Source organism: Trematomus bernacchii, unplaced genomic scaffold, assembly GCF_902827165.1.
Source record: "Trematomus bernacchii unplaced genomic scaffold, fTreBer1.1, whole genome shotgun sequence".
In the NCBI taxonomy this organism is placed as follows: domain Eukaryota; kingdom Metazoa; phylum Chordata; class Actinopteri; order Perciformes; family Nototheniidae; genus Trematomus; species Trematomus bernacchii.
Genome location: NW_022987564.1, coordinates 6,247,692 through 6,274,307, shown reverse-complemented (window position 1 = coordinate 6,274,307; position 26,616 = coordinate 6,247,692). Strand labels below are relative to the sequence as shown.

Here is a 26,616-nt window from a genome sequence, read left to right as displayed (position 1 = left end):
CCACTTAAATTAAGATCCACTCAGTCTATTTTCTTCTGATTAAAGCAAACCAATAAGGTCTGAAAGCTCTGAAATAAATCTAGTACGTGAACCTTAAAACCTCAACTTGAACTGATACAGTCATTTTGAGTTGCTTCCAACTTTTCAATGAGTTAATACAGAGGTACAGGTATACAGTACACACAAACGTATGCCTCCCTCCAGCTACTTCCAATGCAGCTTATTTCTCATTGTGCTGTCCCATTTGTAAGCATATATTCTGTCAGCGTAAAACCGTACTGTTCCTGCTCAGCCTGAATCACTGACACCCAGGATGGTGGGTTCCTGCGTTAATGCCACAATAACACACTCTATTTTTAGAGAGAGAACGTTTCATCTGAATATCCGGGTGTAAAGAATACAATCATCCTTTCCTGCTGTCAACACAAGGAGGAGGGGGGTGATACAAATAGTTTACATTGCAAAGAGTTTGTAAGCAGTAACTTTCTTAAGGCTACAATTTAAGAAGAAACTGCTCATTAACTCGCTTGTTGATCTCTCTCTATCCAGTTTCTGGTCTGTGGGATGTGCGGGATGCTGTGTGCTCGAAAGAGGACAGGTCTTATTGTAAGTATATATTTAGTTGGCTACTTTCCCAGTGGCATCTTTTGTTGTCCTTTTGTGATATGTTGTTGGACTCTCCTGCTGCGGCAAACACAAAATGCCCTCCAGTGGCACATTGGGAGTAAAAGTCATTTAAAGAAAACGATTCCACATTTTTGGGAATCTGCCCTTTCGCATTTTTGCAAAGTATTGCATGCAAAGAAAGGGGAAATCTTCTTCACTGGAAGAAAGGGGAAATCTGTCCCTGTCCCACTATCGGCACCTCTAAAATTCACAGATTAATACTCTAGATCTTGTCTGTTTATTCTGCACAAAAAAAGAGTGTGCTCAAATATGTATTGGACAGCTGGTTGTCTGGCAACTGGATGCTGTCCAATGAAAAGTCTGGCAAATAACCCTGAAATATACAGGGTTATTCCAAACTCCACAGTGCTGCTGTTTCTCCCTGCTTCCAGGCTTTATGCTAAGCTAAGCTAACCACCTGCTAGCTTCATCTATAACAAACAGACGAGGGAGCTATTAACCTTCTCATCAACAAACTCACGAACGAGCAAACATGAGTTAGAAATTGGAGTCAAAATGTTAAGAAGTATGACTGTACAAACAAGGCCTGCATGCATTCCCTTACAAGTTTACAAGTGATGGCTGTCTGATCATGTGAAACACCCAGAGGCGCTCGTTGTCCTGCAGGTGCGTAGGCCTGCGTAAGACATTTGCGGAAATCAGAGGAGACAGGCAGTCACCTCTCCTCTTCTCTTTCTGTCATTCCCTCCATCTTTTATACATAGTGATCGCATCGCAGCCTCTCTGTGTCTCTCCTACAGGGAGGGCACTAATGATGGATCAATGTCAGCACAATCTGCTGTAACAGAGACATCCCTCAACCTTTCTCTCCCTCTGTCTCACCCTATCCATCCCCGCCTATTGTCTCTGTCGCCCTCCTTGAATCCTCGTGACTTTCCCTTTTTCACCGCTCTCATCTCTCCACCTTCTCTGTCCAATCTCATCCTCCCCGGTCGTTTCGATGCTCCGACTCTCTCCATCTCCTCCCTTCCTTGTTTGCCTGCGGGGTGATGATTGCATTATGTTGGTTTTGCTCCGGAGTCCTGCCAGCCGCTTTCCACACTTCACCGAGTAATGACTGGAATTGGAGAAGCCTTTTTCCATGCGGTTAAAGGCACTAAAGGCATCTGTACTGGGAGCAATAAGAGAACCTGAACTCCTGACACAACACACACACACACACAAGCATGCCTGCACAATAAACAGGGAGTAGAAGTGAATCGATTGGATTTTATTATTCTGATTGCAAAGCGACTGCAGTCATTCTCCCATCACATCCTGGTGGGAGGGACATTTGATTCTCTTACTGAGTTTGAATTTTCCAACTGCTTTTTTCCAAGTAGGTAATCCATAAAATGTGATTTATTACGACACTGAAAGGAAAATCTCACGTACTGTCTAACACACACAAATCAGACACACAAACACAAGCACAAAAACAAGTGAGTGATGCAAGCATATTTACACGCTGTGCAATATTTCTGGAAGAGACAGTATGCTTTGAGAGCGATCCAATTTTCTAATAGGAAATTAGATTTATTTTGACTGATACGCATTACTCATCAGAGCAGCCGTCGTCCAAAACAGAAAATGATGGAGATGAATTTCAATAGTAGCTTGTATATCTCCCATCTCATCACTTTTTGTCAGTTTGTTTACAGTTTTGTGGAGAAGATATCAATTCTGCCGTTTGCATTGACATAAACCATTCTCCCTGTCCCCCAGATGATCCTATTTTCGGCATGCTGTATCTGTGGTCTGATTGGTGGGATCCTCAACTTCCAGTTTGTCCGGGCTCTGAACAAACGACCAGACTCCATGCACTCCATCCATCTGGCTGCCATGACACTGGCCTGTCTGGGTATAATATAACATAACACAATTGTTAATGTCTTCTTCATGTGACAAGTATGCTATCATAATGAAGGGATGTTGTTAGTAAGTATATTTGTTTGAGGGGTTTATATGTATATTCAAAGGTTTTACTGAAGGGTAAAGCAGCTTTTAATATGCCACCTATTAACACTGTTAAATAACTCCAACCTGTTACTATCAGACATCATAGCTCCACCACTGTCACAGGAAGTGGCGTAGTCATCTCTTTCTCCACATAAAACAGTTACAGTAATGAAACCGCAGTGACAATGCTAACATGCTGATTTCAAACTGGCATAATGTTTACCATGTTCACCATCTTAGTTTGGTGTGCAAGTTTATTACATTTGCTTTTGTAAACATTTGCTTATTTGCACAAATTACAACAGCATACATAATAAAACACCTGATATTTCCACTGTATCAAATGAAGGGATCACTTGAGGGTGACATACAGATCTGTACCTAATATCCGTCAGCAATGCATCCAATAGCTGGTAAGAAATGTCAATGGATAAAACATGAAAAAAAGTGTGAGAGAGGTAAGGGGGATCACCAAGTCATTAGGACGTATCCTCTTGGGATCATAACTATCTGTATAACCATTGCAATAGTAGTTTAGATATTTCAAATTAGACTAAAGAAATGAACCAACCAACAGCGATTAGTCATAGAACGTCGCTAGCATGGCTACAACGTATACAATACTAAAGATAGGAAAAACCTCTTTCATATAAAATAAAGATATCTTCCATTGTTTCCCTTTTCCTATCTTGTCCAGGGATCTCTTCCTGTACCTTATCCACGTGGCTCACCTGTCGCCTGGCCAGCTCTGAGCAGCAGAGGATGTTCCTGGAGAGGGAGCACTCGCTGCACCACTCGCACGAGATGACCGAGAAGGTAGGACATGACCGCAAAGGAGAGCTTCTAATTGGTCAGCTTGTCAACCGTATGCTAACAGTGTATGTTTCATGGCCCATACTAAGCAGATCTGTGTCTCACTGCTCCGCCTGAACCTGCTGGATCTGTCAGACCATGCTGAGGAAGCGGTAGAAGTTTTCATAAGACACTGTAGTGCTTGGAAACAATACCCCTTTTTGTCCACAGTGACCACCAAAAGAAAAAATAAAAGTTACTTTTTAGTGACCAAGTGTGTGTGTGTGTCCCCCTAACAGGAGATCCTGGACAACTCCAGTAACGGCATCCCTCAGATCTCCTACAACGGACACAACCAAGCATCACCATGACGACCTATCACCAAAGACGACACAGAGACGGTTCATGAATCGCTCGCTGTGCTCTCAGATGAAAGATACTGCATGTCGTTTTTTCCACACATCCTGCGGCATAAGCAGTTACTACATCTTGACCGCAGGGAGTGAGTCCAGGTCTCTGTTTAATAGAAGAACATTCTGACAACAGGAGGAAGGTGTTTGAGCCTCTGAATGATTATGCAAACACAGGTTCAAACCCCCTTTGATCAACTCAAACCAAAGCCGGGATGGAGAGCTGCTGTTAGGGTCACAATTCAGGTGACGAACCTCGGCGTTCGGTATCTGACCTTTTAAAGTAACGAGTTGGAAGGATAGATGTTATCCAATGAGATGCCCTCAAAGTAATGAGCACAAACCAAGCATGCAAGTGATTCAGTTGAATAGCCACTGCTATTTCAGTCTCAATGTCTTTATTCTCTCTGTGTCTTGTTATGGGTTTATGGAATGCAGACCTTGAGATAGCTTACAGTAAACCGTATGTATCGTCTGATTAAGGAATGCTTTGATATGAAATACGGTGATGCACAGTGTACTGCATTGTATATCCATGCTTATATATATCAGGAATCTAGCTGTAACCACAAATCAAACATATTTTTATAAATGCTTCTTATAAAAAGTGAATTAAAGTATGACTAATCTGAGTGATGGTTTATCTTGCATGGATTATGTCAGTTTAATTGAGATTCAGATTCATTTACACACAGACACAAAAACACACACACACACACACACACACACACACACACACACACAAGATGCAGCAAAATGAGTTTAGTCTTGTGATCCCAACATATTTATTAGACTGAACAAGCCTAAGGATTTTTGCACATTTCTGTCAATATGCAGGTGTTTTGAGTTATCACATAGCAAGTTGCCCCCTGACAGCATTCTAATCAATGCACTAAATGTTTAATTTCCGTTAAATAAATGCAATAAATCTTTAAAACCAAGTGTACAATATTACTGTCAACCTGCACATCAGGCTGTCACTTGTGATCAATGAGGAGCAAGATTTAGGAAGTCTCTTCATTCCTATGGGAGCTCAGAGGTGGATTTGGCTCTGCTCAAGGTTTACATAGTCATCGTAAAGCTAAGCGATGAGGTAAATCTCTTTAATGGCACCTCTCAAGCAATACTTAACAGTATCATATACAGTTAAACAGACAGACACACAGCTGTGACCTCTAATGAAGATACGCAATTACTCTGGCAACATCATGGCTGCTCAATACCTCATTATGGTGTTTGTCTTGTGTGTGTTTGTGCATGTGTGTGTGTGTGTTTTAAATATAGCCCACATACTGTAGCCACTGGGAGCTCTTGCTGACTAAGAAACCACGTCACAATTTATCACTGAGACAATATGCAGGAGTGCAAGTGTGTGTGTGTGTGTGTGTGTGTGTGTGTGTGTGTGTGTGTGTGTGTGTGTGTGTGTGTGTGTGTGTGTGTGTGTGTGCGTGCGTGCGTGCGTGCGCGTGCGTGCGTGCATGTGTGTGTGTGTGTGTGTGCGTGTGTGTGTGTGCGATAAACCTTGCGTGCGTGTGTGATATGCTGAATCATGTGACATCCTGGGGTACTGCTCTGTCAGAAAACAGTAACACTAGATCACACTGTGTGAATGTGTGTGTGTGTGTGTGTGTGTGTGTGTGTGTGTGTTTGTGTGTGTGCGTGCGTGTGTGTGTGTGTGTGCGATAAACCTTGCGTGCGTGTGTGATATGCTGAATCATGTGACATCCTGGGGTACTGCTCTGTCAGAAAACAGTAACACTAGATCACACTGTGTGAATGTGTGTGTGTGTGTGTGTGTGTGTGTGTGTGTGTGTGTGTGTGTGTGTGTGTGTGTGTGTGTGTGTGTGTGTGTGTGTGTGTGTGTGTGTGTGTGTGCACGTGCGTGACCTAATTGACACCTTAGGTCACCCTAATGATCTGAATATGCCATGGCAGGTGAGAACAGGATACAGAATCAATAACCCTAACCCGTCTCTTATCAGATGAACAGCTTAACAGCAACCCTGCCAGGGTGGCTGGTGCACGCCCTGCAGTTTTACATAATGAAGGGCATGTTGCTGAGAAAAGGCATCATACTCAGGGGTTTTACATAACATGAAAGATGCCTGTCAGTAATCAAAAGGTTACCAAACATTTCATTTAAAAAGTGTTGGATGCTTTTTTTTAATACAGGAATAAAAGACATACTTAACTGCTGTCCCTCCCATTCTCCTTGCAGTGTGAACATTAACACTATGCTGGTCGAAGCTTTTCTGTCTGAATCACAAATCAATTTCCATACTGTCAACCTGGGACTTTCAGTGGCCTTGAAAAAGTTGCCCACTGTCCGCTGTGTAGGAACAGTGTTTGTGCCTTTTGCTAATTTATGGTCGGTAAATACAATTCTAGGGCATTCATATTATTAACATACTTCCATTTTACAACAAGTGAAAGCAACATGTTACATTGTATATTATTTGACATGCAAATTAAAGATGTAAAAATAAGTTTAAACGTTTTACTTCTTACTTAACAACTTGTGGCATTAAATAATCCAGGATATCTATGAGATGGAGCAGATAACGTACTCTCTGGGGTTACAACACTTGAAATGTGATAAAAGGCGGAGTCCTATGGTTTACTACAAGATATTTAAGTGGATGTATAGTTTTGTATACCAATTGGTTGGTGTATTTGTGCTTTGTTATTTATCATGTTTTATCTTATCTCATCTAATTTTCCTGTAATTCTATGTTAATATGTTAATATTTGTAGGCAACTTGTTTCTATGCTATTATGATATTATGCAAAACTGAAATGAAAATATGATGTAATTGATCATACAAATTCAGTAGTCATAATAAGGCTATCAATCTTATTTAAAAAAAATATTTTTCAATTGTAATTTCACCTCCTGTCCACCAGGTGGCAATATAAAGGCATATTTTTGACAGCTTTCGAGCCTTCCTTAAAGCGGAAATGGCGTGCCTTCCTCTTCCGGTATCACAAACAGCATGGCGAACTTGGAGCATGCAGAAGACGACCCACAACATGTGAAAATGTCCAGTGAAATAAGCGCCAGTAGCGCTGAAGTCCAGACGGCCGCAGAGTCCTCGGCACTGGGCAGAGACGGGGGCGCGCTCTCGTGCGCAATCCCGTCGTTCTCCGCCGCCGCGGAGCTGCTGTCAGCACCGTACTCGTGCCTGGTGATGAACACGCACCGGAGACACATCGCACTGCCGCCCATGTACCTGGGCAAGAAGAGGACCGGCATTAAAGAGGAGCTGGAGGGAGAGCTGCTCAAGTTCTCTCAGAGGTAACAACACCGGACACGGTTTAGTAACAAAACCTCCTTCAGCTCTGTCGACATGCTAGCCATTGCTATCATCATGTCAGGTGTAGCCTTCATAGTTGACACAAGTTAACTACTTTAGCTCTGTTCCTGCTAGCCATTGCTAACATCAAGCTACATGTAGCCTGTCTCTACTGTCTGTCTGCGTAGCCTTCGTATGTCTAGTAAACAATTGAGGTTTGCAGTTAGTGGCAACGTGTTTACCTCCCTGTGTCAAATAACCTGGAGTCAAAGCTTGGTTCTGGCAGTTGTGGATTATTGTTTCGACATGTTACTCAAATAAACGTAGCTACTAATACTGAACTACTACGTAATGTATGTACGCAAATAAACGTAGCTACTAATACTGAACTACTACGTAAAGTTTGTACTTCATGGACGCAACAAGTGCTTTTACTTTTAGTAAAAGCACTTGTTGCGTCCATGAAGCCTATTTAATTTTACTTTACAACTAGTTTATTTGAAATATCAATGCTTCACCTTTTGTGTGTAAACATTGATCTCCAATAAAACTAGTTACTAAAGCTGCCCATTTAATGTAAAATAGTGGAAAGTTAAATTGAGTTGCTTACTTTCCACAAACAAATCCAGGATCTTAGCATGACTGTAAATAAATAGGTTAGTCTGGTGGGTTGCAGTCCTTCTCACATCAGTTTACAAGATTTTGGTTTTATTAACTTAAAGACAAACACATACACATCAGACATATTGATTATTCAACTGTGTGTATAAGTGAAAGGGGACATCTTGAACACCGTCACACCTGTTCAGTCTAACAATCAAGTTCATAATGTATTTTTGTGTATGAAACTAATTCAGCTTGTCTTGTTTTACCTGTGCAGTCTGAAGGGAGTACCCCTGGCTTATGAGAACATCAGCATATTGGGACATCATGGAAGCATCTACGATGACAGTGGCTACATCCACATGAACATAGAGGCCACCTTTATTCTCTTTCAGCCCGAAAGAGGACAAACACTGCTGGTAAGATTTACATGTACTGCTCTAAGCAGATGTTTTTTATTCACAGTATCTTCCAGTGATTCTCAGTTTTGGCATGTGGACACATTCTTACAATCTCTGTGTAAAGAAAATGTATAAGCAGTGCAGTCCATTGGTTGGTTTAAATATTCAGGGAACTATATAACAGAAATGTGTGATGTACTTGCTTTGGGGGAACATATTATTATTAATATTATTGAATTAAAACTAAAACAATATGGCAGACAATCTACCAACCCCATGCAGAACTTTACCTCTGACCACATTTGTTGCATGTCATTTAATTCCTACTGTGTTTCTCTTCCCAGGGTAACGTCAACAAGCTAGGAGTAAGCCATGTGGGCTGCCTTGTGCACGGCTGCTTTAACGCCAGCATCCCCAGACCTAACCTGGTTACCGTGGAAACGTGGCGGGACGCAGGGCCGAGAATCGGAGCAGAGCTGGAGTTTGAGGTGACCGCACTCGACGCTGACATGATGGGGGTGCTGCTGATCAGAGGACGACTGAACAGGACCAGGTAAGAGTGCAGAGGCGGCTGTTACAGTGGAAGAAAACTAATCAGGGTTCTCTTTTGATACATAGCTGCAAACTTAATTTGCTCAATTCTACATATGAAGAAATCTCAGACACGCATTTCATTCACACTAACAATATAACATTTCATTAGCTGACGCTTTTATCTAACACGACCTAAAATAAGTGTCAATCAAACAACAAATTCAAGTTTTTGGCTGATTGACTTGGGATTTTTCTGTCTGATTGACATACAGTAATGTAGCTTATCCAAAGTCGAGCTAACTTTAGCTTTATTTACAATACCTGCCAACACGAGGCAAAGCATACGTTGTCATCATAATGATAATCTGCACTTATTCAGCTATTCACATCTCAAGGCGGCGTCTTTTCTTCGACACAATGTCCTGCGGCGTATGGGTGCATGTTGATTCTCAAGAGAAGCAGCAGTTTTTAATCACACCTGCGCCCTGGATCGCCACGTCTCACATACTGTACTCTTAGTCGCTTTCACACAAAGTACTTTGCCGTACTTAGTTCCCAGCACTTAGTTCTCCCATGGAACTAAAGAGCAGATCGCGTTCACACCGGAATAAGTCCCTGAGGGAAGATTACGCAAATGAATCCGCTGACTTAACTTCTTCTTCTTCTGCTTTGGGTTTACTGGCAGGCCGTAAACAACTTCACGGCGTATACTGCCACCCGAAGTCCCCGGCCGGAAGTCCCCGGAGTTGGGGACTGGCTTCAGTAGAAGCTGCTGGGACTCCCAGCAGCTTCTACTGAAGCCTTCCGAGTAAATCGCCAGAACGCCGACACCACCTCATCACTCTACCGCTCCCATGTTTTTTGTTTTTTTGTTTTGCCATAAGTTAGTCTCTCTCCGTTGGTGCGCTAGGCTAATGCTAATACTAATAATGCTAATGCCAGCAAATACAATGGCGGCTTCACAAAACTTTTCCGAGTTTTATGGGGCGTGGTTTGCAATTCGCCCAGCCAATCAGAAATGGGAACTTTTTTTCTCCCCAGGAAAGTACCTGCTCTCTAGCAGGGACTGAAAAGGGGTGAAAAGTTCTCATGAACTAAGTTCTCTTTTTGGTGTGAACGCAAAACCCCAGGAACTAAAAGGGAAAAGTACTTGACTGCTACTCCTGTCAGTATCATGAGTCGAAAGTTTGCTGCTTGTCATCCTCACGTGTAACAGCGAAGAAGTGGTTGAGGAACAAAGACTGTCAAAAGAGGTACATGATCATAATAAGTCTGCCACATCCATTTGGATTCTAGGGTCCACGGTGATGTCTTCAAGCGACAAAAGATATTTGAGTTGCAATGTTATAAAACCAGTTTTTTTTTATGCTGGTGGGGATGTGTCTTTTTTTTTTTACTACCCACGTGAATTTTTCGCTGCACCTACTAAATACTAACCTTGTTATATTTGTTTTAACTGGTTGTAAAATGCTTTTGAAAGGTGTAATTAAACTCTTTATTGATTGACTGTGTTTCAGGGTTCAAGAGCTGCTGGCTATGGCTGAGAGTTCAGAGTCCGGCGTCCCTGCAGACCAGCCAGAACCTGAACCAGAACCCATGGAGGAGTCCCCTGAAGACACCCCGAAGAAGAAGAAGAAGAAGAAAAAGAAGGACAAAGTCAAAGAAGAGGAGATGACCACACCCTCCTGCCAAGACACAACAGCAGAGCTGAACAGAACAATGAACGACGAAAATGTCAATGAAGCTGGTGAGAAAAAGAAGAAGAAAAAGAAAAAACATATGAAAGAAGAGGAGGTGGAGGTTGGGCTCTCTCGCATGGAGGTCAACGGCAGTGACTCGAGCGGTTACCTTAGTGACAAGCCGAGCACGAAGAGGAAACTTGAAACTGACACAGGTGTCCCATCTAGCTTAAGTGAAGAAGCACCCAAATCCAAGAGGAAGAGAAAAAGTAACATTGCCTGAAAATGTTTCCACTGTTTGGAAATCAGGTCGATTGTGTGTAAATAATTCAGACAACATTAATGACGACAACGGTTCTGGGAGAATATACAGACGTGCCTTAATGAATGACCGGCCATTTTAGCAAATTGCAGACCAACTTGCTTAAAGGAGCCATTCTACAATCACATGTTGAACATTTTTAAAAGCTTAGAGGATGGGTCTGTCTCTATCGGACTGCAACTCACTCACACAGCCTGAGGAGGGAGCAACACTGCTTCATACCGCAACACTGGGGCACCAACAGGAGTGATACCTCAACAACTCCCACTGTCTAACATCTGAGAGTAAAAAGGCCTTGTATATTGGATTTACAGAGCCAAATAGGGAACAAACATATATGAATATCATTGCTTACTTTGGTACAATCTCTCCTGCTTGGATACTGAAGCAGGGCTGATCAACTCCTCAGACTGCTGAGCTCAGTTTAAGGAACTCAACTTTTGTCTAATGTGCCTCTTTTGAAAGGTTTGTCTTGAATTACAGCTGCGGTCTAAGGAGAAAGCTTTTTACTCTCAAATATTCACGCTTTTTAAAGAACAAAAATGTGTGTTTACCAAAATAAATATGTTAAATATTCATAACCAATCCTGATTAAAGAGTTCTATATTTTGAAAAGTTAACCCTGCTTCCATTTTTTTTATTAACAATCACAATGTTTGATTCTGAAAACATAGATTGGGACAAAAGTACATCCCTGTCACGATAACTGTTACCAATATGACTCGTCCCCTCCACAACAAACTCTTATGCCAGCCAGTGGGTGTTAAGTGATAAAGTGCTGAGAGACAGCCTAAAGATCTTTGTGTTTTCTTTACCCCCCTCTGCCACCCCCCCCCCCCACAAACACACCACACACAAGCCTGCCTTGCAGTGGGGAGTCTCATTAGCTGTGAGGTGCTAAGAGTTGGAGAGCTTATCGGGAGCTGCCTAAAGAGGACTGATAAGGAACCGCAATTAACTAATCTCATCTTCATCCTTCACACCTGATCCTCAACATCTGTGAACATCAAGCCTTTAAAGTCCCAACATTTTACCTGCAGACTTGAAGGCGTAGTGAGAAACCCATTAGTATTTATAAATGGATACATGTATTCATGTTTTCCCTCTGAGTTAGATTAAAACATTTATTTCACTTCTTGTATCATTGTGAAGCTGCAGCCAGCTACGTACCTTAGCAAACTAAAGACTGGACACTGATAGCTTGGCTCTATCCAAAGTAAAAAAGAATGTCCTTGCAAGAACGTCTACAGCTATCTAATTGTTATATTTATTGTAATTACAACAATTTGCTTTTTTAAATGGATGGTTCTCTTCTAAATGTATCTCCTGCCTTTGTTGGTTTTCTAGTAACAATGTTATGGTTAAAACGTCACAGTTGCATCAAACTGATCACCTAACTCAGAGCAAGAAAACTAATAATTCTCCATATGCTGAACCTCTGATTACCATGTATGATCAGCATGTATATCTGCATTATTACCACATGATTTGTGAACATCGGAAACCCAAAAGTTGTTCCTAATCATGGACTTTAAAACTTAATAGTATTTTACTAATTTAGGATTTATTCAAACATAGTTACCAACTCCTCAGGTTTTATAAAGTGTTACTGAGATACGTTTTGAGCTGTCAATAAAAAAATGACAGGCTCATGATATCCATTTTTTAGACTTAAGCAGAAGAGCTTTTACTCTAAACCTTTTTTTGACAATCTTATGTACTTATCACATTACAATCGCTCCAAGACTGGTCTAAATGATCCGAGCTCCACCTTTTCAACTATAAATAATCACATAACGTCTAATGTTAAGCTAAAAAGGTTTAAATCAATCACTGTCATTGTCCTCTGAGGGCCCCCCTCCTCCTTTATCCCTCTTTCCCCCAAATTCATCCCCAGTGTGTGTGCACCTCTCTTGCACCTGTACCCCCTCCCTCCATCACCACTCATTTATCTTGTGCTTCCCCATATCACTCCCTTGCCCCGACTCCCCCTCTTTTCCTATCCTGCTTTCTCTCTTCCTCCTACTTGTCTCCCTGATTTATAGGAGGCGGTGTGCAGTTCACACACATTCCACTTCTGACACCCCCCCCCCCACTGGACTCTCATATCTACGCATGGTCGTTTATCTTCATGATCCTCAAATGGAGAGAAGAAGAAGAGGGAGGGCTAGAGAGATGAGACAATGGCAGGAGTGTTGTTTTTGTTGAGCAGGCCATCTTTTCATACACCTCTCGCTGCCTCTCAAGGAGTGGTCTCTGATGTGTGTGTGTGTGTGTGTGTGTGTGTGTGTAGATTGCCTGTGTCTCTATCTCCTGTGTCAAAGTTTCCAGGCATGGCGGCTCATACATGAAAGAGCCCCTGAAGTCTTTTTGGAGAACAAACGGCTCCCTGACGCAATGCTCCAGGTTCAGAACACACACAAACACACACATAGACACACCGCGACCCATGCCATACACTCACTGGCCCACTCACTCATTCACCCTTGAAGACACACCATATCCACAGCCCACAATCCACAAATCCCCATCCTTGCACACCCTCGTCAGCCGGGCCTAATTAGTTATGTGGTCGGCACTCTGCTCTGTCCCTGAGCCCCAAATGGCAGCAGGTCATAAAACCTTAAGTGTTCCACCAGTCAGAGCCGTGCAACTGTGGCCATATATCCTCCAACACGGCCCGGCCAGGGCTGACGCGTATCAAGGCCCATCTCTCACAGGCCTACTGACATCCATGAAATCCCTTTATGGCATTTTCAAAGGCATTTCTAGGAGTTTCTTGGCACTCCTGCTTTGCATCTCGGTTTTTTGTGCTCTCTCAAGTAGGCAAACAGCCCAAGCACAGTAAGATGGGCTCGAGCATTAAAGCAAGGATCCTCAATATTCAGGCCAAATCTGTCCTCTGATAGAGGGTAGAGTGGTGAACTGACAATATTTTTAATTCACAATTATTCATGTCAAATGTTAATGAGGTGCCAATGTTTCACGAAAAGCATGTGAATAGACTAATGAAGCTTGTTTGTTTTTTAAAAAAGTGCCAGGGAAAGATCCTACCCCCTGACAGAGGTCCAGGCTAAGTCTGAAATCCATTTGATCTGATAAATATTATTAATGTTTGTTTATGAACTGTCCCCTGACCTCCTGTAATTTTGAAAGAAGTGTCTCCCGGAGCAAATCCAGTTGAGCATCCCCGCATTAAACTCCTTCCCAAAGAGTCAGAGTCCACACAGTTGTATACAAGAGCACATGCACACACACTATTAACCCCAAAAGTAAACATTACTTTTGGTTGGTGAGTTGGATTCCCATAGTTTGTTTCCTTGGCACCAGACACCCACCGTGCTGCCCTCAGTAACCCTGGCGACGACAGACGGGAATTTTTGTGACACTATTTTCCTCAAGGGAATTGTGTTTGAGTCTCTGTGTGTTTGTCCAATTCCAAACGCCTATTATCGTTTAGATACCTCAGGGAGTCATCAGGACGCGTGTAAATGAAACGACTGATTAAATGACATCAGATAACGGAGGATTGTGTTACTTTCAACTAAGACAATTTGGTCACCTGACCTCCTCTCTGTTTGTGAGTGTAGTAAGTGGACTGAGTTAATACAAAATACATTTTTTGAATGACTATAGTTTTACGTATTCATTCTCCAGACTGGATATTTGTTTTGGTCAAAACAATTGTTGGTCATTCTGAAACGAGCAGGTCTCTAATAGTGTGGAGAGACACGATATTTACAGTACAGTGCATGTGTCTCCTGGTAGGCATTTATAGTGTTACATTTGGTTGTTCACATGATAAATTAAAAACACTTGTTGTGTAAAGAATTAAAAGATAGGGCTAGAAATATTAACCCGGCTGAATTTGTCGTTTGCTCTGTTGATCAGTGTTACAAATACCAACATTGAAATTGAAATGTATTTACAGATTTGTCCCAGTTCTGGTAAACCTGATTGAATCTGTCTGAACACAATAACATACATCACATGTGGATATTGCATGACATTTACACATTCACATTGTTTTTTCCATTATGATTATTTTTTTAAACAAACAATATTTCAATCTGAATTTCCAACACAACATTTGTGTGTGTGTGTGTGTGTGTGTGTGTGTGTGTGTGTGTGTGTGTGTGTGTGTGTGTGTGTGTGTGTGTGTGTGTGTGTGTGTGTGTGTGTGTGTGTGCCTTGCCGGCCAGCCCAGTGAGATTAATAGGGCTCAGTGTAATCAGGAGGTAATGAGAGGCTCATACGTCTAGACAGTGTTCAGTCCAAACTGTAACTCCTACACCCAAGAACACTGCAGAAATATGGCAGCACCAAAGATAAAAAGTAAACGTTTTTTTCAAATCTTAACTGTATGCCACTATTATGATAGTCACATCATCCAAAGATACAGAGCTAATATTGAAAGAATGAGGCCAAATCCTTTTTCAGCATACACATAAAAGTGAACAGTGTGATTTACTATGGAACAACAAGCTAATGTAAAAAGCCTTTTCTTTTATCAGTCCCTATACCTTTCGAAGCAGAGCTGCAGAGAGGAGTAATGAGGGGAGGGTTAAGAAGACGAACGCATATCATCAGACTTTCTGCCACAACCTCCCAAAACCACAGAAAAATAAATAAGCCAAAAGAAGTGGAAAAAAACGTACATGACTGGAAAAAATGATCTCATGTTTAGTCATGTAGCTTTACAGGAGAATACCCAGGACACAACTAAATATGTTATCATTATATTTTGATGACAACCTTGTCAAACTACAGAGCAGAGCTGTACGTAGATATAGGAAAGAGGGCAGATAGAGGAAGAAATATGAAATCTGGGTGGCCAAAGAGCTGCTGATGATGTGTGGGTTAGACCTGAACGCTGGACGCCTACAAAGTAGTTGTCATGAAGATAAAGGATACTCCCCCGGATAAGTGAACCATCCGCTGTCTCTGGCAAGAAGGATCATTTCATTTACCGAAGACTACATATGACAAATGTGTTGATCATAAAAACAACGACACTGAGATCTTCCAGTTTTCCTAAGTGATTTTAGAGGTCCATGCCAAAGACAGCAGCACTTACTCATGGCGAATCTGAAAAGCTCATGAGGTTAGAGAGCTGGTGCAGAAGCAACTTTTTCATCATTATTAAATATGAAAAGGGGGTTAAATATTAGTCATTGTCTTTTACGGGAGCGTTTGAAAGATTGAAACGGCCGCTGGTTCATCATAAACAACAATATGATCCAACAACTATAAGCATCTTTATGGACTTGAGATGGTTTTTTACTAAGTTTTGCAGTTTTCCAAAACAGCTTTACTTTCATTTTGAAGCTGTGTGAGAGAAGCGAGAACATATTCTAAACACGATTCGCCGAAAATGTCCCAAGGATTTGGTCAAATGTAAATCATCAAATTGTAATCCAGCTGTTGTGAATAAAACTGTTTACCTTACCCCTCCTCCGTCCACACAAGAGCCCTAATAAAGAAAAGGTATCAGAGGTGAACAAACCCCAACACATAGTAAATAACAATTAATACATGTCAGAACAGATGCACTTCTGCATTATGTCAAACATTATAGAATGGTCAAACAAACAACCAAATTAATTATTATTGATATTGTTTTGTGGATATTGTTGAACTGTAAAAGCATGGTGGCTGTTGGTGTCAAGTGATTCCTCAGTGATTCTCAGTTACTGTCTGAAAGAGGATATATTATACTCATTTTCAGGTTCATATTAGCATTTTGTGCTTCTACTGTGACATGTTTACATTAATTAATGTTCAAAAAATGTTTTATTTCTCTCAAACTACCTCTTTTCACCCTCCAGCCCAGTCTGCTCTGATTGGTTAGCAGGCTGGCTATGTTGTGATTAGTCAACCTCTTACGTGTGATCTGCTGGCCTTTTCCCGACCCTTAGCATATTATGTACAATGTGTTAGAGTGCTAGCCAATAGAAGTGCGTTCTTACTTATTCTCAAGTCCGTCTTCCCAAATACTTTGTTGTGTTTTTGAATGCCATTATTGGGATGTTGTGAGTAGTTGAAGGGCGGCTGAAGCAGGGCTGCTTCCAGGAACTATGATCAGTAATCTGACATTCACAAGGCTGTTTTATTGTTAGCGAGAGAATTGGTGACGTTTCTCCTCAGTGCTGCTGTCCATATTTTCCAACTGGACTCTGTTCCAAAGCAGTTCTGGCACAGTGTAGAGAAAAAAAGCATCACCCCCTTTTTACAGTAATATAGTTGCATAATGTTGATTTAAATGTAAACCAGAACAAACCGTGACAAACACACTTTGTATGGCACGTTCAAACCTATAGTGCCACATTGCTATGGCGCAATTCACCTCTCTACATCTTCATCATCATCCTCATCATCATCACCCATTAGCATCTTACTCTATAGTCTTCTCAGCATACACCAGCTCAGAATATGAGTGTTAAAACAAATGAAACATGGCACCCTTAAAAAACACAGCAAAGAGTGGTTGACCTTCTTTCAGAAAATAAACACAGACATTACTCAGACTTGCAGAAGGGGGGTGGGTGTAAGCTGAGGCAAGGTGCTGACATGGGTGAAGGTGGGTGGGGGAGTTCAGTGTGGCAGTGGAGAGGGAGAGCTGAGAGGTTTGAGATGTTGGATTAAGAGGAGAATAATTTGGAAGGAGGAGCTGAGGGCATGCAGCGGTTTGGCGAGTGCAGGTTTACGTTTGGAGAAGGAAGGGAGGGGGGGGAAGGAGATATATGATGTGGTATTGGGATTCATCCAATTTACACACACGCATGAACCCTGCTGGCCGTGTAAACACACCATGACTGGATGTTGGCTAAAGTGCCCGGCAAATCAGAAGGCAGGAAGGCGGGACAAGTGAACCAAAGAGTCAGCTTTTGGGTGGGGAAAGAGAAGGGAATAAAGGCCAAAAGAGTCCCAGTGACACAATGAAAAAGAGGCTGGAGTCAGGAGTTAAACTCATCTCTCTTACTCCCCCGGCTTCCCACTGACTCGTCTTCTCTCAAATGTTCAAAATGTGCTTTATTGGAAATACCCTGATAAAGGAAAGTACTGCCAAAGTTGGATAATGTAATTTGAGTCTGCATTTGCAATCATCACACAGCTCTGGTTAAACCTTTGTCAAACTAGTTTTCTTTCACCACTTAGAATTCGCACAACATAGATAGAGTGACTGGATGTTCATTTGGAGAAGAACACCAAACTGAGGAGGACACAGTGTCGAGGAAAGAGAAAGAAACAGTACGTAAGAGAACTGTCTACTTTCAGATTTACAGTGGTGGTGGTGGTGGTGGGAGAGATTTGGCTGTGCACACAGGAGGAGGAAGACAGATTTACACGGTGAGAACAGCCCTGGCTGCTCTGGAGCACCACACTCCAAGACACACAGCCTACTGTTCTCCATAGATATCTTATTTACACACAAAAGAAGTGACTACTGCTTCAGCATGAAAACAAAACACTTGCATATTAAAAAAATCCACACCATTTTCCACACTCAATCATCATGTGAAATTAGTGAAATCATATTTTCCACACTCAAAGTCCATTCTTCCCAAGCCGCCTATGAAGATGTTACTCTGATGATTTATTGATCTAAAATCCACAAGGGGTTTAGTGTCAAGAGTGTCTTTCTGCTATGAGCTGTAAAATAATGCATTTATGGACTGAAGCGCTACATTGCATTCGTTTGTCTTGATCAACAATCTGCCATACTTATCTTCGATCTACAACTATTGAATGGCATGCCTTGATATTAGATACAGATATTCATGATCCCCAGAGGTTTAAACCAGAGCTGTGAAAATGTGTCAAATGTTCTCTGCCAATGCCAAACAGCTTTCTTTTTGCTGTTGACTCTTTTTTGGTGTTGTTTGGTGGATTGGATGATTGAAGTCTGACTAAACAGACATATTGGCAATTTAACAATGTATTCATTTAAGTGCAGTTATGGCAGCCTCCTGGCAGCCCTATGAGATGAGATTGGTTGCGTGCAGTTTGTTCTGGATTGTCTGGGCAGAGAGCCGTCGGCCATTATCGTCCTGTAAACCTTGACTGCAAATCTATAGTACAGTAATCTCCCAAACTCAAATGTCCTTACTTTTCATGCTATGTTTATATCAATTTAAGGCAAGGGTAGGGAATTTGTTTTTAGAAGCATTTTTTGTTATGTTGTACATATAGCCCATTTACCTGCAATCATACATATATAGTAAAACTCATTGTTCGTGACCAAAGTCTTATCCAGACTAAATGTCCCTATACAGAGTTGTTTTCTTGCTTGTTACAGAGACATGATGTAGAAAAGTATGGTCAGTGATGACAAGGATGTGCTGCACTTATCTTCCCAACGCTTCCCAATGTTTAGGAGTAGTGGCTTTAGAGCAAAGCCTGAAGCGAGGGGGGTTTTCCATGTGTATACTTTCAGAATCTAGCTTACTCATGCTAATTTCCCAAAAGCTGCTTACCCCAACTTTACCTGAATTGAACATCCAGGCTTCTTGATGATATTTCCTCTTTAAACTGAGGTTGTTTCCGTCAAACCTGTTTACTTTCACATATACTTACCACAAACTATCATTAATTTCCCTCTCAGTGTAAACAATAATAACAGAGCAGAGCAGGAAATGGGCTATTATGAGTCTCTGTGTGAAGGTCTGTCCTGTGTGTTTTCAACTGGGGATAAACCCCTGTAGGTGTGTGTGTGTGGCTCTGTGTGTGTGGCTCTGTGTGTGTGTGTGTGTGTGTGTGTGTGTGTGTGTGTGTGTGTGTGTGTGTGGTGTGTGGGTGTGTGGGTGTGTGGTGTGTGTGTGTGTGTGTATGTGTGTGTGTGTGTGTGTGTGTGTGTGTGTGTGTGTTTGTGTGCCTCTTTTGGGGTTTTACTCCTTATTTAAGACCAATATTTACCCAGCAGCCCCAGGGTGAGATTACCTCATATTCTCCCGCCCAGCTGTGCTTTCTCAGCGTTTCCACGACGACCGGCGGAATGTCCCATCATGTTTATCTGCCAGTCGGGAAAACAGAGAGCGGAGAGAGATGGAGAAGATACATTGAGGTAGAGTATATACAAAGACACTGGTGCGCTCACACTCTTGTGTATTAATAATCACACAGGAACGCATAAAACACAAAGTTACTGTCACTAATGAGACAACATGTTAACAACATGTTACTGAAAGAGGATCCATACTGCCAAATTAATTTGAACTGCAGCCTTTTTAAGAAAATATTTCAAATGAAACACTTAATTAAAGATATAACATGCAACATCTCATTATAATGTTTAAAAACCACTAGTCCTATATTTAATTTGTTGTTTAGGTGTGATCAGTATCCCAAAGGTTTACATGTTTTCAAACGTAGACAAATCCAAAATTGTAATTAAGGTAAAAGTCTTATTTAGTATTGTCTCTCTTTTGTGCATGCATCAATGTGCTAGTCTTCCCAAATAAATATGACTTTTCTTCTAGATTAAGCCATTTTTACGATACATTGTTTAGATCATAAATGTATTTAAAACTCATTAAGACATACAATTATGAATGCAACTAATTGAAAGGCATAATGAGTAGGATCTCGTATAGAACAATTCATGGACTCAAAAAATAATGACCTACTGGAAGTTTGGTGGAGTATTTATCTGCAGAGCCCTCTGCTTTATTTTCATTTTGGGACGTTTCTGGACGTCAACTTCTATGAAAACTTAGCAAGCGCTCGCCAGATTGTAAACAAGGCATCCAAAAGTAAGCTGGCACAGCTCCAAACAATAAAATAGCAAGGCAAGACCCCAATAGGGAAAAGACTAGTCCTAAATTAAAAATGAATTTGTAGTTTGCTGTATCCTCAGTAAGCCAGTAGACTCTCTTAATGCTTTGTTTACAAACCGCAACCAGTTAATCTTTTTTAGTAATTAACAAATTACTTTTTTGTCTGCAATTATGTTATAATGGATCATGAAGCATTTATTCATTTTTTCAACCCTGTTAAATATAAAGTATGGCCGATTAGAGAGTGACCAAACTTGCTGTTAATGGTTGGAAAGTGACCTTACATCACAATAGCAAAAGCAACAAACAGTACTCAATACGACTTCTTAAACCTAACAACAGCACAAGACCACCACTCAAATAAAAACAAATCACATGTTGGTTGCAGGGACCTGGCAACCAACTGCATTAATGAATGGCATCTTCAGCTACAATGCAAATCTCTGTCAAGCTCCATAGGTGACTGACCAAAACCCCTGACTTCCCAGAAACGGCCAAAGAGAACTTATCATAATTCAGCAATAATATGATGAGTTACCCAGTTAGTCCACGTCTGTGAAACTAAACGTTTGAACATTGCATGTCTCAGGAAGAACTTGTCATCATGAGTGGGCTTTAAACCACCAGCACTACACTGGCTGAATTCATAAACCTTCAGAACAGCTCAGTGTCTCCTCCTTAAACCACAATAGTTGATTTGCCCTTGAGTGAGTTATTTAACCCCAAGAGACTAAAAGTCTGCAGACTGTTTTTGTTCCTAACAGAACCTGTGTTTATGTATGAAATGCAACCTTACTTCCTGCCTTTTCAGTTATTAGGCCAATCGCTGTTTGTGTTCTCAGTCAAACTGTCTGATTCGAGTCAAATTAAATTAAATACTCGAAAAACTTTATTGGGTAAAGCAAGAATGAAATAGCAGTTGGCAAGTCTTGTGCGATTTCTGTAAATGTCCTCCTGTAGGTCAGCTAAGCAAAACGATACTCATCATAAGAACTGAGATAGATGCTTGTATTACTTCCACCCCAAAAAGATAATAACTTGTAAAAAGTTGTGGGAAAATTGTGTACACTTTTTTGTCATTATTGGCTTTCAGAAAATCATGAACAATGGGTGACTGGGTTCATAGAGGTTGTCTCAGTGAAGCCTTATTCTTTTTAGCCTAGAAAGCTTATAGTATTCAGGTCACTATCTTTGTTAACAACAACAATATTACAAAGTGTTGGTCTCAGTAATACAGGACTTGTAAAAGTGTCCTAGCACAGAGGCAAAGAGCCCACAGTTACAGCAGTGTCTCTCTCAGCAGTTCCTGTAGTGTGGACTCTGTCCTGCCATGGGAACGGACAGCTATTTGCTTTAATTTGCAACAGAAAAGCTTGTGGCGTATAGTGACTGTTAGGGAATGTTCTATGTGGTCTTCTTTCGGCCTGTTTAAGTGATAAAAGTGTCATTATTTAGCCTCTGAAGCAGAGGGGAGAGTGCAAACAAGACTGTATGACCCTCTGTCAAGAGCCTCCGTTCTTCAGAAGCTCATTAAGGGCCTCCAGGAGGACAGAGCATCAATTGGCAGGGACCGCAGCTTCCTCTTGGCTTTTTAAGCCTCTCTCCTCGGATTCAACCCAGTCACCGGCTGGCTTACTTTAGAAATGGACTCAATTTAGAGGTAGAGGGGATATGAAAGATGTCTCGCTGTGAGGAGGCATAGGCGACTTATTAAAACAGCAGGTTAAAACCCTTGGACTTGAGCCAAATAGGATCTCACCCTGTCGACCGGATTTGGAGACATTTGGATTTACTTGTTGAGATGCTTTCCCCTTTTGATCTCTGTGACTGGTGAGTGACTTCAGCCAGTCCTGCAACCTTTGATTGGCGTCAGTTTGTATGCTTGACTGAATAGCAGACTTATAAATGTTGCATATCCTTTGAGTCTGCGGTTTGGGACTGAATGTGGACATGCAGGGCCGCTTAGACTCCACGTTAATAGATTTTGTCAGTGACATGAACATGATGGAGTTTCCGCAAAAGTTCGCATCGGAGGCCAAACGGCAGGTGGATGATGACGCATCCAGCCCGGACACCCAGACGCGGCTGAGCGACTCGCCCTGGAGCGACATGGAGGACGACGAGCACGAACTGAGATACTGCAGCGCGCACGGCCATCACAGCAAGTCCAAACGGAGGCGGATCATCAACGTGGTCCAGCGGCAGGCGGCCAATGTGCGGGAGAGGAAGAGGATGTTTAGCCTGAATGAGGCGTTTGATGAACTGAGGAGGAAAGTTCCCACATTCGCCTACGAGAAGAGACTGTCCCGTATAGACACACTCCGGCTGGCCATCGTCTACATCTCCTTCATGACGGACCTGCTGGAGAACACCTGATTTAAAAGTGTCCAATATTAACTTTTCCCCCTGGAGATTGGATTCAGTTTAATACGGAAATGGTTGTGAACTGATCTTAATGTGCATTCGTTTCAGCTTTATTCAAACTATTCAAGATACGACAAATACATATTTAAAAACTACAGTTTTCACACAGTCTTTCTTATTTACAACGTCTCAGAAATATCCCTTATGTCAAAAACGTTTATCGGTGAAATATTTTCTTTTCTTTCAACAATTATTAAGACAACAATTATAAAACCAGCACAGCATTAATTCCAAATATTTCCCTAAGCCTAATATATGAGTGAGTGACTTTTTGCTGCTTAAAAATAAATCAAAATGCTCGTATAGTTTCGGTGTTCTTTGCTCTGCAACATTAAGAAAACAACTTAATTGTGTTTAAACTCGTCAATGCCTATAGCTATAGCCTATTATAATGTAATTCGCGTTTATTGTCTAGAATTAGAAGCCTGCTTCCAACATTTGAAAAAGTGTACATCTTACACAGTAATAAAAAAGTGTGCTAATAAAAGTTGGCAGCACATTTAAGATGCTAAGGTTAAACGCTTCAGGTGTGTTATTTATTTCAGCACCTTGGAGAGCGACACAGCCTCACCTGTCCTTGTGCAGATGGGACAGGTGTGGCTGAGATCAAGGGAAGCTTAAAGATTTGCTCAGAACAAAAACAAGATTTACTGGGCCTTAAACATTATCAACTGTGTGTCACGTGCAAATGAGCAAAGATTACTCGGATTTGAATCGCAAAGTCAAGTCTCACTGCGTGACGATGGGTGTTATCTTTATCACTGAGGTGTAAATTGAGTCATTGCAGGGAGATCCAGGCCCGACAGGCGCTTGTGGCGGGTCTTCCTGATATAAAGGGACCAGACCTGGCCTGCTGTGAACCTCCTCCTCCCTCATCAGAGCTGAGGCCTCCCTGTGGATGATTCACACCACAGACCACCTCCAAAAGTTGCCAGATTTAGTTTCAGCCACATCTAGAGGCTGGTTTTTGATATTGTAGCGTGGCAGGCCCCACAGCTGGGTGGTCATGTGTGCGTGTTTAAACTTTGTGCGTGCGAGTCTCTCTCTCTCTCATCACCTCCGGTGTTTGCATTGCTCTCCAGCCGTACACCGCCTTCCCGCTGTGAGCTCGGATCCGCCCTGAGAGCTCCCTGGGTCGGCCGGTCTTTTAAACCTGAGCCTCGGTGTCCAGATCCCTGCGGGAGTCAGACCCATTTCAGCGCATACCTCAACGCGGGGCTGCTGACGGGAAAATAAACACCTCGCTCTGCTTACGAGCTGAGCCCTCCTACTGTGACAACCTCCTGTGTTTCAGTAGGTCTGATATTTTTTTACCGCCACCACTGCTCCCAACTCAGTGTCTAGACCTGTGCAGGGAGACTTAAAAGCCGAACAGACTAAATGTAATTGTAATAAGAAATACATGCCAGTCAACCTATATAAAGAGGCATGGCAACTGTTAAAAATAACTTGAAACGTATTAAAACAGCAAATGCATCAAGGTATTCAAAATAAATATTAATTAATATTAGTTAATAGGCCTTACTAACATACTTAGATGTGTTAAAAGTTGATGGTGCTGCAAAAATACTTTATACTATTTGTTTATGACAAACAGTCCAAATGGCATAGTGGGGATTTTCTATAAAAATACGTATTATTCAGCTATTGCAAGATGTTAAACAGCTCCAGTTATGATACGGCTAGATTAACTCGTTAATTTCCTTACAAAAAATAGTTGTTCTGTTTAATTTACACTACAGGCCAAAATTCAACACTTTAAGAAAAAAGAACAATGTGTATTAGAGGCAGAAGTAAACAGGCGTAGATAATGGAGAAATATTGAATCCCCTAAAACAGGAACAGTTTCTGCTTCCCTTGCACAAATCTACACATATGATTCAACAACACTTCGCCCCACACCCTCTTTCGCAATCTTGTGTAAGGGAGCCTCAAGGAGTCTTAAACAGCATTTCTGATATTATAGCTAGAACTCGCCTTCCCCTGCAGTATTGGGTTACACCCCTCCTCACCCAATCACAGCACTCCCCAGAATCCTCCTGCCCTCTCCCCTCTATAAGAACCCCGGTCCTCCCAGTCTGGCAGACACCTCTCCCTCTCTTTGGCGCACGAGATTTACCGTAATACCAGCCCACCCCCCCTTTCAGGCCACACTTCTTATTACCTGTCGTGTTTGTTGATGTTGTAGCCAGTTTCCTGAATTTGGGTCAGGGGTTATTACGCTCCCACAGACCATATACAAGTTTTGGAAGAGACGATGCGGGAAGAGGACTCCTCTCCAATGGACAGTGCGGGAAACAGCGAGGAGGAGACCGACCGTGAGCTGCCCAGGAGAGGCGCGAGGAAGCGGCGAGCAACACGGAGGCGCGCAGATGACAAGGTTGAAGAGGAGGGAGACTTGGAGAGTCCGAGCATGGAGACCGGGAAGAAGAAATGCAGAAAGAGCTGCGAAGGAGGAGGCGGCAGCGCGGGGAGCGGCGACAGCGAGGCCAGCAGCAGCAGCAGCCCCGAGCCCTCCTTCGATGACCTGCACACACAGCGCGTGGTGGCCAACATCCGCGAGCGCCAACGAACGCAGTCCCTGAACGAGGCGTTCACGTCGTTGCGTAAGATCGTTCCAACCCTCCCGTCAGACAAACTCAGCAAGATCCAGACACTAAAGCTGGCGTCCCGGTACATCGACTTCCTGTGCCAAGTTCTGCAGAGTGACGAGCTGGACGCGCGAGCGACCAGCTGCAGCTACGTGGCGCACGAGCGCCTGAGCTACGCGTTCTCGGTCTGGAGAATGGGGGGCTCGTGGTCCTTGTCTACTACTACCACTACTACGACGTCCCACTAGCAGGGCTGCTGTGGATGGTACAGCACGGTAAGATGAGCGACTTCAACTTTTCATCCTGCAGGGAGACAAACCGTGCCAAAATGTTCCAATGCGTATTTTACGCATGACCAATCTTAAAGTAATATTATTTTAATGTCCTTCCAGGGATATTATTGCTCCAATGTTTGCATGGAATCCCCCCAAAACACTTCCCTGAAGACTGTGACTAAATAGTGTTCACGTTATTTGTAAGACAGCCTCAAGATTGCACAATCTATTTGGAAGTTGGCTACTTAGAAAATATGGGAAATGTGCTTTTTTTTACCCCAGAAAATGTTTACATGCATACCTCAAAGGCCACAACCAGTTTACTGCTGCAAGTTTTATCTTCAAATGCATTACATTTTATGCAATTTTTCTGTGTTGGATGTTTTATTAATCTAAATAATGTTTCTTTTACAGAATATCCAGAGTGCAGAACCAGTGGATCAGGCCGACCCTTCAGATAGACTGAAACAGGCTGAACACAGATGAAGGGCCTGCCGCTGTGGGCCTCGGAGGAGAGTGGGCTTTTCATATTCCCTGCTGCAAGGACTGTAATGTTTGCAAGGGAGCACTTAGGACAGACAGGACGGATATGAAGAAAGAAAGACCACTGCGACCATGAATGTTGTAAAAACAGAAAGTGATTTCTGAGGAGCCACTCTGTTTTGAAACATGAGAGAAAAATGACAATTCATTCCCTGTGACAGTGTTTCACAGCAAATGAAGTACTCTGTATTTATTTTTCTACAGAGGCTCGACATTCCTTTTTCTTCCACTCAAATAAAAGTTATTTATTTTTGGGATATCCCAGAATGCTGAATGGATCAGAAATCTGCGCATTTTGAGTGTTGTAAATATTTGCTAATATCTTGAATAAAAAAAATGAAAGTATCA

At 42.1% G+C, this 26,616-nt stretch overlaps 3 protein-coding genes and 1 long non-coding RNA gene across 4 annotated transcripts in view; 3 read left to right on the top strand and 1 right to left on the bottom strand.

Moving 5' to 3' along the window:
• Nucleotides 1-4,459, top strand: part of LOC117478129 (transmembrane protein 196) — a 6,567-nt gene extending 2,108 nt beyond the window's left edge. Inside the window, exons 2-5 of the mRNA XM_034125037.1 lie at nucleotides 550-606; nucleotides 2,392-2,527; nucleotides 3,323-3,441; nucleotides 3,717-4,459. Of these exons, the coding sequence (XP_033980928.1) occupies nucleotides 550-606; nucleotides 2,392-2,527; nucleotides 3,323-3,441; nucleotides 3,717-3,788 (384 nt within the window). The 3' untranslated portion in view covers nucleotides 3,789-4,459. The remainder of the gene's footprint in view (nucleotides 1-549; nucleotides 607-2,391; nucleotides 2,528-3,322; nucleotides 3,442-3,716) is intronic.
• On the bottom strand, nucleotides 2,439-25,111 carry LOC117478130. The gene is made up of 3 exons (XR_004555388.1): nucleotides 25,024-25,111; nucleotides 19,600-19,672; nucleotides 2,439-2,523 (listed from the first exon to the last, which is right to left on the bottom strand). It is a non-coding gene; the product is annotated as an uncharacterized LOC117478130 (long non-coding RNA).
• On the top strand, nucleotides 6,809-11,279 carry polr1f (RNA polymerase I subunit F). The gene is made up of 4 exons (XM_034125034.1): nucleotides 6,809-7,122; nucleotides 8,001-8,142; nucleotides 8,469-8,677; nucleotides 10,176-11,279. The coding sequence occupies exons 1-4, from the start codon at nucleotides 6,821-6,823 to the stop codon at nucleotides 10,618-10,620; spliced, it is 1,098 nt and encodes a 365-aa protein (XP_033980925.1). The 5' UTR covers nucleotides 6,809-6,820; the 3' UTR covers nucleotides 10,621-11,279.
• On the top strand, nucleotides 24,961-26,616 carry twist1a (twist family bHLH transcription factor 1a). Its single transcript, XM_034125036.1, has 2 exons — nucleotides 24,961-25,725; nucleotides 26,140-26,616. The coding sequence occupies exon 1, from the start codon at nucleotides 25,117-25,119 to the stop codon at nucleotides 25,696-25,698; it is 582 nt and encodes a 193-aa protein (XP_033980927.1). The 5' UTR covers nucleotides 24,961-25,116; the 3' UTR covers nucleotides 25,699-25,725; nucleotides 26,140-26,616.